Source organism: Meriones unguiculatus, chromosome 9, assembly GCF_030254825.1.
Source record: "Meriones unguiculatus strain TT.TT164.6M chromosome 9, Bangor_MerUng_6.1, whole genome shotgun sequence".
Classification (NCBI taxonomy): Eukaryota; Metazoa; Chordata; class Mammalia; order Rodentia; family Muridae; genus Meriones; species Meriones unguiculatus.
In genome coordinates this window covers 57,120,430-57,132,535 of record NC_083357.1, presented here as the reverse complement: position 1 = coordinate 57,132,535, position 12,106 = coordinate 57,120,430, and the positions used below count along the sequence as shown (strand labels likewise).

At 41.6% G+C, this 12,106-nt stretch overlaps 1 protein-coding gene across 1 annotated transcript; it reads right to left on the bottom strand.

Annotated features, from left to right (window-relative positions):
* Window positions 1–4,190: 4,190 nt before the first annotated feature.
* LOC110557712 (olfactory receptor 4E1) lies at window positions 4,191–8,657 on the bottom strand. The gene is made up of 2 exons (XM_021652251.1): window positions 8,524–8,657; window positions 4,191–5,221 (listed from the first exon to the last, which is right to left on the bottom strand). Exon 2 carries the CDS (start codon window positions 5,209–5,211, stop codon window positions 4,279–4,281), a length of 933 nt encoding a protein of 310 aa, XP_021507926.1. The 5' UTR covers window positions 5,212–5,221; window positions 8,524–8,657; the 3' UTR covers window positions 4,191–4,278.
* Window positions 8,658–12,106: the final 3,449 nt, after the last annotated feature.

Genomic DNA, 12,106 nt, shown 5'->3' with positions numbered 1-12,106 from the left:
AACAGGGACTGTTTCTGACATCAACTTGATGGTGGGCTCTTTAACCCCTCCCCCCCCACACACAGGGAAGAGCAGCCCTGCTAGGCCACAGAGGAGGACTTTGCAGCCAGTCCTGAAGACACCTGATAAACCAGTATCAGATGTAAGGGGAGGAGGTTCTCCCTTATCAGTAGACTTGGAAAGGGGCAGGGAGGAGATGAGGGTGGGAGGGTGGGATTGGGAGGGAAAGAGGGATTGGGATACAGCAGGGATACAAAAGTAACAAACTGTAACTAATATTAAAAAAATAAAAATTTTAGACGCATCAGGCAAGAGTAGAGGTCTGATCTCTGATATTAGAAATAAATTGGGACTTTGTACAGATGTTCATTTAGGTGTCATCCACCCAAAGAGCATCAGACCGTCCGATACCTTTTTCTCAGAGGCGGGACCTGGGGCATCAACCCGCATGCAATCAGACATGCTCTTCTCTGGGTCCAAAGCGGCTGACCCTGAGTGCAGTGCTTAGCCTCGCATCCTGAGCGTATCATTTTAGCTTTTTATGGTATCCAACCATGCTTGGGGAGAATGTCCTGCTTCAATGGCTGTAAAGGCCTGAATGATCATGGCTGCATCACACTGTTGTGAGACTCTAATCTTGCATATATACCACAGGCAAACCAAGGAGACCAACACCAGAAGGCCTGCTAACCCTCCCATGCCCGCCCATTCCTTCAGATGATTCATGGCTGCAGCAATCCATGTTGATAATCCTGTGGCTAGTCCTGCGTCCACTCCGGAGAATTTTCAGACCTCTACTTTTGCCTGATGCGTCTAAAACAAAAAGGGGGAACTGTAGAGAGCAGCGGAATGCTATGCCTTAAAGATGGAGCTGGTTTCCGCCTTCCACCTTCCCGATGGTGAGTGCTCTCTGTCACGAACAACTCCACATTTGGCTAAGGTCGAGGATCTGGCTTGCTTCTATGTATGTGGACCTATCTGCATTGCCCCCGTGGCACGCCTGGGTTGGCTACCCAGAGGCTATTTAAGCTGTGGGCTGGCTTTCCCCGGGGTCCGAGGATTGTTCAATGTTCCTGAATAAACTGCATTGAAAAAAAAAAAAAAAGAACATTGCACAAGAGAGACAAACTTAAAAAAAAATAAAAAAATAAAAATTAAAAAAATTAAGAAAAAATAATCTAATTATACATTACATATTGTACATTTGCATGCATTGATATTCTGAACCATTGGTATTTAGTATATAGAAATAAGACTGTAATACCTTATTTGTTTATTTACTTTGTGGCAATATTTAAAAATCAGTTGTTCCATTGCAATGGCAATTGTAACAGCCTGAAAAATTCAGTGGATGAAGAAAAAGCAGCTAAACAAGATAAAGGTCTTTTGAGCTACTAGTGATATCACATGCTTGTAAGCATAGCTCCTGGGAGGTGAGGGCAAGGGGGTAATGAATTCAAAGCTAACTTCAGCTTTGTAGTACACTTGAGGATAGCCTGGGCTACAACAGATCCTGTCTCAAAAAAAAACACAAACACAAACAAAAACAAAAACAAAAAACAAAAAACAAAAAAACAAAAAAAGCAAAATGTTAAGATAATTTTATTTTATTCTTCACTAAGTAACTAAATGCATTTTAATCTTTTGCCCGAGTTCAAAATAGCTCCTGTGAAATGGAGAATAATGTTTTATTTTACTTCTCCAGAGAGTTGTGAAGATGGATGCCATTGATAACAGTAGTGACATTCACAGGTGACAACTTTAGTGACTGCTAGTGTTTCCTTTCTATCAAACAGCGTGTGTTCCTCTGCTGATTGCATACAGGGGCTCTGTCTGTGGTCTTTGGAAAGCTAGTCTCATTTCTATTATTGCCTATAAGAAAAGAACATTTGTTTTATACAAACCATATGATTTTAAAACTTGTCTGAGTTATCACAGCAGGCAGAAGAACAATTGTGGGTCAATGCTATCCAGGGAGTTACGTTTGGGGAAAGCAAGCATGGTATTAACCACCTGATGTGTCTGCGGGAAATTAACGTGTGCTACCTTAAAAGCACCCTCCAATGCCTGCTTACCCACAGCTCAGAACAACTGAAGTAGCTTTTGAAGTTCGAATCACTTCCTAATACATTTTCTGACAAAAGACCATTCAAGTAGAGATGGTTGTTCTGGGCCAGGAATTAATTGATGGCCTCCTCGATGATGGCTGATGGCTGAACTGCAGTGTGACCCTGACTAATGGAGACACAGTGAATGTTTGATTCCCAGTATGCCATGCTCCTTTGTAAATACAGGTTCTTATGCAGTCCAGGCTAACCTTAAACTCAACGAGTGCCTGAGGCTGATCGTGAAGTCCTGATCCTCCTGCCTTTATCTCCCAAGAGCTGGGATGATAGCTGGTGCTACCATGTCCAGCCATGTTCTGTTTTATAAACATGCATATGAGATACAATTCCATGCTAATTCCATTTGTCACATGCCACTTTGCTATGGTGTAGGACACCTCAAGCAATAAAAGGGGCTGAATATAGACTGTGTACTCAAGTTGGTGTTCTCTTTCAGCACGTCAAGCGATATGAAGTAACTATGAGTAGTTTAGCAATAAACGCTCAGTTGGATCAATTCTCTACATAATCAATAGACCAAGCCAGACATAGTGGCTCATGCCTGTAAGTCCAGTGCCTGGGACTTGGGGGTAAGATCAGGAGTTTAAGGCCAGGCTGAGCTATAAGAAAGCCTGTCTCAAAAACAACAATAAGCTAGGCAGTGGTGGCTCATGTCTTTAATCCCAGCATTCAGGAGGCAGAGGCAGGGAGATCTCTGTGAGTTTGAGGCCAGCCTGGTCTACAAAGGGAGTTCCAGCATAGCCAAGGCTACACAGATAAACCCTAACTTGAACAACTGAAACCAACCAACCAACAAATAAAAACCAACCAACCAGCCAACCAAACAAAACACAACAACAAAAATCTATTTTACCTAACAAAAGCCATGTGTCATTTCTTATTTTTCTACTTACCCAATTCTGGCATTTGCCTGTTGCATGGAAAAGACTCTAAACTCCTTAAGTGAACATAAAAAGTTTTTGTTTTCTTTTTCTTTCCTTTTCTTTCACTTTTCCAATGCCCCTCTCCTGCCACCCTCCCCTCCTACAGTGGTGGTCACTTTTTGGAACAAGCAGTCTCCCCACAGAACTTTTTGTACTTGCCATTTCTTTTTTCTGTCTGGGGTGCTTTTGTTTTTCATGGTTGGCTTCTTTTCCCATTTCACACCTCAGGTGTAACGTGAGCCCCTCAATGAGGTTTCTTTGGACGACTCAGTGTGGGCCTACCACCCCTGCCTGTCCATGGCACTCATTCTGTTCTTCCTTGCTGCCTCTATAGCTGTACTTAGTCATTCACATTTTTGCTTTTTTTTTTGTACTAGACTTTATACTCCACGTAGGAGTGTCTATATATTTGTTGTATTTGTAACTATAAATCTAGTACTCAGCACAAATTTGTTGCTCAGGAAGCATTTACTAAATAATAAATAAAATCTCATTTTATTATTCTGATGGCAGATTTGGATGGACTCTCAAGAGGATTAGTAACTTCAATGGTTCAAAGTCTTTCTTTGTCATCAGTCGTACTCGAATGTCCTTTGTTTCATTTACTCCCATTTGATAAGTCATTTAGGCAAACATCAGAATGAGTAATGTAGGTGCGGGGTATCCAGAAATCTGGTGTTTAGATTGCTGATTACTAAAAAGCAGGAAGAGCAGGATGAGATAAGAATTCAAGTTGGTTTTTCTCCCTGTTCTTGGAGCAATAGTGAGTTGATAGATTTGGGTTGCAGTCCAATCTTGTGACTCGTGTGTGTGTGTGTGTGTGTGTGTGTGTGTGTGTGTGTGTGTGTAGCAGGGAATTGAACCTAGCACCTCCTGTATGCCAAGTGCACATTCTGCACTGAACTATCCTAGCCCCCCCACTCTCGCCAGTCCTGTCTTGATGGTTTTGTAGCAGGGTGACTTTCAGCATGGTATTTTCTCAGTGTGAGCTCCCTCCCAACCCCCGTGGAGTTAGATGAGCATGTAGCTAATGCTGTAGAGAGAGTTAAGTAAGTGCCCAGTGCCTATGATGATTTCTAGAATGTGGAAGATGTTACCAGTCACAGCAGCTACTTTGATTGTCCATTACAGGGCCAAAAGAAAATGTTGCAGGCCATACCATCTGGTAAATACAATATATAGTTGCTTCTTTGATTTGGATCACCAAGAATCCCAAGGACTTAGCATTTTCACTTTTCTTTTCTCCTGATTAGCTTATTCAAGGCATTCTTCATGTCCTCATTCCTAAGGGTGTAGATTATGGGGTTCAGCAGAGGGGTGACAGCAGTGAAAAATACAGACACAACCTTGTCCTCTGGAAGGCTGGTGGATGGGCGTGAGTAGATGAAGATACAGTGTCCCAGAAACAGTGTGACCACAGTGAGGTGGGCTGCACATGTGGACAGGGCTTTTCTCTTGCCCTCAGAGATCTGTTGCCTCAGACTCACAAGGATGACCGCATAGGACACTATAAGAACCACAAAACATACCACAGAGATCAACCCACTGTTGGAGACAATGAGAATCTCAATGATGTGGGTGTCAGTGCAAGCCAGTTTGATCACCTGGGGTACATCACAGAAGAAGTTGTCAATCTCATCAGGACCACAGTAGGGCAGCTTGATGGTGAGTGAGGTGAGAGAGATGGAGTGGATGGTCCCCCCTGTCCACAGGGCCCCAGCTAGCATTGTACACACCTTCCAGTTCATCACTGTCATATACTGCAAAGGTTTACAAATAGCCACATAGCGATCATAGGCCATGACAGTAAGCAGGAAGATCTCTGTGCAGGCAAAGAGGTGTAGGAAGAACATCTGGACCACACAGGCGTTAAAAGAGATGATCTTTTCTTCTGACAAGGTGTCTCTCAGCATCTTTGGGACAGTGACAGTGGAATGGCAGACATCAATAAAGGACAAATTGCTCAGGAAGAAATACATGGGAGTATGGAGCCGGCGGTCATATATGATTGTTATGACAATGAGGATGTTACCAATCAGTGTCAGGACATAGAAAACGAGGAACATGACAAACACAGCCATCTGTACCTTCGGATTCACAGACAAACCTCTGAGCTGGAAAAACGTCACTGAAGTTTGGTTGGTGAAGACAGCCTTTTCCATTCTTTTAGTTCTCTGCCAAAAATTAGAGTAAAATCTTGAAACAAATATAACTTTCATCATTTGCAACAATCATTTGGCAATTTAATTTTTTGGTCATTTATGACTTCATCTATAGTCAGAGTTTGTGGATCAAATTTTTTGGTATTATATCTCGTTTTCTCCTCCTGCCCCTTGATGCTGGAGATTTGCTAGCAACTCAAATATATTAAGTGCCTGGTTTTCCTTTGAGCTACAACCCTTGTTTTGTATTTCTTAAAAAAAGTGTTTTTTTTTTTTTCTGTCAGCATGTTCACTAGATGCTAACCCCAGACCTTTGGGAACAATGTAACAGTCAACCTTGATTTACTAGGAAATAAAAAACTGCCTTGAAGGGGGAGGAAAAGAACCCAAACAAGCTATTTCTCCCTTACTGTAGCAATATATTAGTGTTTGGATTTAGGGTTTGTTTTGTTTTGTTTTGAGACCGAGCCTCAACTAGTCCAGACTCCAGACTTGCTAGCTGAGGATGTCCTTGAACTCCTGATCCTTTTGCTTCCACTTCCTGAATGCTCAGTTTGCCATCACACCCAGCTCAGGATGTAGATTAAGGTTCTCCACGCACTAAATAAGTACTTTGTCTAAGGTCCACAATCTTGGCCTTTGAATATAGTTTCCAGTGTTTTCTCATTCACTGTACTTTTCACTACCCCAAATCATTTCTCAACTGGCTTTGCCTCGTGCTGAGAGCTTAATGTCCATGATGTCAGCTTCTGAGGGCCACAGCCGTTCCCATTGCTGCTGGACAGCTGGTCATGGGGCTGTGATGTTTGTTGAGCAGTTCTTTAGATAAGGCTGTGCAAACCCTGGAATCCCTAAGCTCAGATAGGCTTGCTCTTAACCTGGAGGTCAAGGTTCTGTGTGTTGACTAGATCATCTCCAGGTCTCCACATTCCTGTTCTGTTGCTTGATTTACTAAGGAAGCTGTTTTATTTTCTTTTACATTAGCTTTACTATGATCCAATTATCACTGCTATTTTAAAACATTGTATTTATTGATTTATTTATCATATCATCTCTCCATCTATGTATCTATATATCTATGTATCTATGTGTCTATGTATGTATGTATGTATGTATGTATGTATGTATCTACCTACCTACCTACGTACCTACCTACCTATCTATCTATCAGTCTGTGTGCATGGGTGTTTTCCCTGCACACATTTATGTGTACTGAGTGCATGCCTGGTGCCTGTGGAAGCCAGAAGTGGGCATCAGATTCTTCTGGAACTTCAGTTACAGATGGTTGTGAGCTTCCATATGGGTGCTAGCAACAAGGTCCTCTGTAAGAGCAGCCAGTGCTGTTAATTGCTGAGATCTCTTTCCACCTCTACTGCTATTTTTTAAAATGACTATTGTATGTTATATATAAGAGCAACAGGATCTTAGTTCATGAAGGGAGTTGAGAGTTTACTTTTCTCCCCATTTTACACATGTCAAAAAACGGCATACAGAGGTCAAGTACTAACTAGGCTTAAGGTTCCACAGATCTGCACCAATACTAGGGTCTAGAGTTCAGGTTTCTTGGCTTGAGGCTTTATCCACTTTACCATGGCTCTGAAATTTCTGTGTTGGCCAGCATAATAGAAGAGTAAAGAGAGGTGTCTTAATCGTCTTTCTTCTCTTAGGGGTCCTGAGTGAGCTTGGGGTATGATTTTTAGGAAACTCCATTTCTCAGGCTTGCTCAGTCATGCCATCTTTGCACACAGCTTTCCAGTGGTTGCTCACCTTGTCTCTCTTTTTCCCCCAGATCCCCTAATCCTTTGCTGCCTGTCTTACTATATTCCTCAGGATCAGACTCTGATGGACAAATGAGTTCTCCCCATACTGCTTAGGGAAAGATTCCTCTCCACTCTCAGCAATTCTAACATTCCCTGTCAGTCACCATGAGAGCCTTGTGCAAATAATGGGCACTCTTGCTGCTCATGTCAAGATAAAGATCAACAGTAGTAGCAGACTGAGGCTCTAGCAAAGCAGAGATGTGGAAAACAAGATATTTTTTGTATTGAGGTCTTTCAATTATACCAAAAATAACCCAGACTAGTGTTTTGTTAGAATTTATAGCAACATCTTTTACATAATTATAGATTAATTTTACATTTTATAATTTTTCTTAGAACATGCACTTAGCAGTTTTTGCTACAGAAAATAATTTCAATTGTTTAACTAGTGACTTCTGGCCATTTTTCTTGTTTTAAAATGGAAACTCGAAGGGCCAGGGGGTGATTTTTTTTTAATTCATCATGTGACATTTGTTCTGAAGCAAAGACTTCTGCTTCCTCCTCATAGGGCAGGGATATACACTGTTAACTCACCCTTTCCTCCTATGAGCATTTTTCTTGTACTTCTGCACACTCATAGGAAAAAATGCTTTGGAAATCATAGTGCTCAATGACATGAAATAAGTGATGTAAAAAAATACAGGCTAGAGATGCTGAGACTCTTAACCAAACTTTGGGCAGAGCACAGGGAATCCTATGAAAGAAGGAGGAGATAGTGGGACCTGGAGAGAACAGGAGCTCCACAAGGAGAGCAACAGAACCAAAATATCTGGGCACAGGGGTCTTTTCTGAGACTTATACTCCAACCAAGGACCATTCATGGGTATAACCTAGAAACCCATGCACTGATATAGCTCATGGCAGCTCAGTTTCCAAGTGGGGTCCCTAGTAAAGGGAACAGGGGCTGTCTCTGACATGAACTCCATGGCCTGCTCTTTGATCACCTCCCTCTGAGGGGGGAGCAGCCTTTCCAGGCCACAGAGGAAGACAATGTAGCCAGTCCTGATGAGACCTGATAAACTAGGATCAGATGGAAGGGGAGGAGGACCTGCCCTATCCGTGGACTTGGGGAGGGGTGTGGGAGAAGATGAGGGAGAGAGGGTGGGATTGGGAGGGAATGAGAGAAGAGGCTACAGTGGAATACAAAGTGAATGAAATGTAATTAATAAAAAAATAAAAATTTAATTAAAAAATATGGGCTGGAGAGATGGCTCAGCAGTTAAGAACACTTGTCACTCTTGTAGCAGACATGGACTTGGTTCCCAGCATCCATAATTCCACATCCAGGGTATCTGATATCTTCTTCTGATGACCATGGGACCAGGCCCTCCAATGGTACATACACACATGCAGACAAAACATTCACACATGCAAGATAAACTAAATAAAGCTAAAAGTATATGGTGCATGAAACTACACATTTTAGGAAAATGTAGGAGATGATGATTAAGAACAAAATTAGGAATAAAATTAAAATATCTATAAATCTCACCTGAGTACTTTCAGAGTCTCCCAGTCCCTTCAAAAATACCTGGGTCTTCTGCTCTGTAGTTTGAGTATAATGAAAATTATTTTCCAGCAGAAGGAAGAAATTTCTTGAAGTTGGACAGTCGAAAAGCCTCGTGTGCATTGATTTCTTTCTGTGAAGAAGGTGAGAGCCCCTGAAGTTCCCTGGAGAGCCTGTTCACACTTGGTCATAAGTCAGGGCAGTCAGGTTCTATTTCTGGATTTCTGTCCAAATCATACTTTTGCATCTGTACTCTTGTCCTTCTTTCACTGTGCAAATAATTCTGCAGTAAGGTTTTCTAGGATGGTGTCCAGTTGCGTGAAGTTGTGGTGGAAGAGAAGTGTATCTGTTGTGTGTTTTCAGACCTTGTGATGAGTAGGGACTGAGAACTGTGAGAGGTCAGTTTCACAGTAGTACCAGTTTATCAGGACAATGTAAAAACAAGCATCACCAATGTACTTGGAACCCCATGAGGCCGAGGGGTCTTGTTTCCTTTGTTGCACACTTGAGGTGCAAGCTTTATCTTTAGCTCCAGATGGGCTAGTCAACTTTTAAACTGTGAAGGGGAGTCATGAAGGAAGCAAACAGCTGTGGAAGCAGCTGCTGCATTGGTGTTCTACCTGAAACATCCAGGTTTTATTTCCAAGCAAAGAGCCAAACAGTGACATCAGCTTGCCAAGTTACTAGTTAGAGAAAGGGACTTCTGTGGCAGCTGATGAAATAGCCTCAGTGTCTGTGGCTGAGAGAGTTTAATGAGGAAAACAGGACTTGAACATCTATCTCTTTGGGGCATATTGCATACTATTAAATGAACTACTATATTTAGTGATCTGAAGAGCTAATTACTTGGCCCTGCCTTTTCTTAGTTAATTTACATAAAAGTACAGATATAAGAAGGGTATGGATATGGATGTGAGGTTTGGTCAGCCCTCTGATATTGTAAGTGCCTTCTCTGGGAGCTAAGTTGTCTGGGTACAGTTTAAAAAGTCCTAGATATATGAATTTTTGGAAATGTGTCACTTCTCTGAGCTTTAGTTTCTTCTTCATAAAGCATGGATAGGGTCAGCAAGAAGTCTCAGTGGGATAAAGGCTTGTATGTGAGCTTGTCAACCTGAATTTCATTCCTGGAACATACCTAAACGTGGAAGGAAAGAACCAATGTCACAAAATTGGAGAACTCTGACCTCTACATGTGTGTGATGGCATGCACATATACCCACAGATCGTATACAATAAAGCATAATCAAAAGTACTAAAATGCAAAATTTTTAGAGCTTTTGAGATATTTGCAAAGTATGTGGTATTTATTGTTACTTATAAAGTATTCATTTCTGGCAAATAGTGAAACATAACCTGCTCTCAATATTTTTTTTGCCTCAAATATTTGTTATTTTAGACAACAGCAAAGCTCTTGTAAAAATACGAATCTCTTGCCCTGGCTCTCCCTTGTTTTCTCTTTGCCTTAGCTATATGATGTTGGCATTTAAAGTGATGAAGAAGACTACAAAGTGGAGAGAGAAAGATCATGCTATTTTTTAAATTAAAATGTATAGGTTTTAAAGATTTTTTTTTATGTCTGAGTATTGCCTGGATGTATGTTTATGAACCAAATACATGCTTGGTACCCACAAAAGTCAGAGGATAGTGTCAGATCTCCTGGATCATGACTTGCAGACAGTTTTGAGCAACCATGTGGATGCTGGGAGCCTAACAGCTGGGAGTCCCTCTGCAACAGCAGCCCAAAAACAACAGATTGCTTTTAACCATGCAGCAATTTCTTCAGCCTCTTAAATTTAATTAATTAACTAATTTAAAATTTTATTTTTGGTTTTGAGAGGCAATGTTTCCTTGTGTAACAGCACTGGTTGTCCTGGAACTCACTTCATTAACCAAGCTAGCCTTGAACTCCTGTCTCTGCCTTAGAATGCTGAGATTAAAAATGTGTGATAAAGCTGCTACAAACATGGTTGAGCAAATGTCCTTGTTGTGTACTTGAGCATCTTTTGGACATATACCTAGGAGTGGTATAGCTGAATCTTGAGGAAGCGCTATTCCTAATTGTCTGAGAAAGTGCCAGATTGATTTCCAGAGTGGTTGCACAAGTTTACATTCCCACCAGCCATGGAGGAGGGTTCCCTTTCCTCCACATCCTCTTCAGTATGTGTTGTCACTTAAGTTCTTGATCTTAGCCATTTTGATGGGTGTAAGGTGTAATCTCAGGGTCATTTTGGTTTGCATTTCCCTGATGAGTAAGGATGTTGAGCATTTCTTTCTTTCTTTCTTTTTTTTTTTTCAATGCAGTTTATTCAGGAACCTTGAACAATCATCTGACCCTGGGGAAAGCCAGCCCACAGCTTAAATAGCCTCTGGGTAGCCAACCCAGGCGTGCCACGTGGGCAATGCAGATAGGTCCACATACATGGAAGCAAGCCAGATCCTCAGCCTTAGCCAAATGTGGAATTGTTTGTGACAGAGAGCACTCACATTTCTTTAAGTGTTTCTCTGCCATTCAGTATTCCTTTATTGAGAATTCTCTGTTTAGCTCTGTTCCCCATTTTTAAATTGGATTACTTGATTTGTTACTGTTTAACTTCTTGAGTTCTTTATTCATAATAGCCAGAATCTGGAAACACCCCAGATGTCCCTTAATGAGGAATGGATACATAAATTGTGATACATTTACACAATAGAATACTACTCAGCAATTAAAAAAACAAGGAAATCATGAAATTTGTAGGCAAATGGTGGGAACTAGAAAAGATCATCCTGAGTGAGGTATCCCAGAAGCAGAAAGACACACATGGTATATACTCACTTATAAGTGGATATTAGGCATATATTATAGGATAATCATACTAAAATCTATACACCTAAGGAAGTTAAGCAAGGAGGAAGGAGGACCCTGGGTAAGATGTTCAGTCTTCATTCAGAAAGGCAAATGTGATAGACATTGGAAGAAGGTGAAAATAAAGAACAAGACAGGAGCCTGCCTACCACAGAGGGCCTCTGAAAGACTCTACCCAGCAGGGTATTAAAATGGATACTAAGACTCATAGCCAAAAGTTGGGCAGAGTGCAGGGAATCTTATGAAAGAAGTGGGAGATAGAAGGACCTGGAAAGGTCTCGAGCTCTACAAGGAGAACAACAGAACCAAAATATCTGCGCCTATGGGTCTTTTCTGAGACTGATACTCCAACCAAGGACCATTTGTGGAGATAACTTGGGCCCCTTGCACAGGGATAACCCATTGCTGCTCAGTCTCCAAAGGGGCTCGCTAATAAGGTGAGCAGGAGCTGTCTCTGACATGAACTGATTGGCCTGCTCTTTGATCACCTCCCTATTAGTGGGAAGCAGCCTGACCAGGCCTCAGAGAAAGACTATGAAAGACAGTTCTGATGAGACCTGATAGGCTAGGCTAGGGATGAAAGGGGAGGAGGTCCTCCACTATTAGTGGACTGGGGAAAGGCATGGGAGGAGAGGAGGGAGGGAAGGTGGGATTGGGATGGGGCAAAGGTGGGGCTACAGCTGGGATACAAAGTGAATAAATTGTAATAAATAAAAAATTATA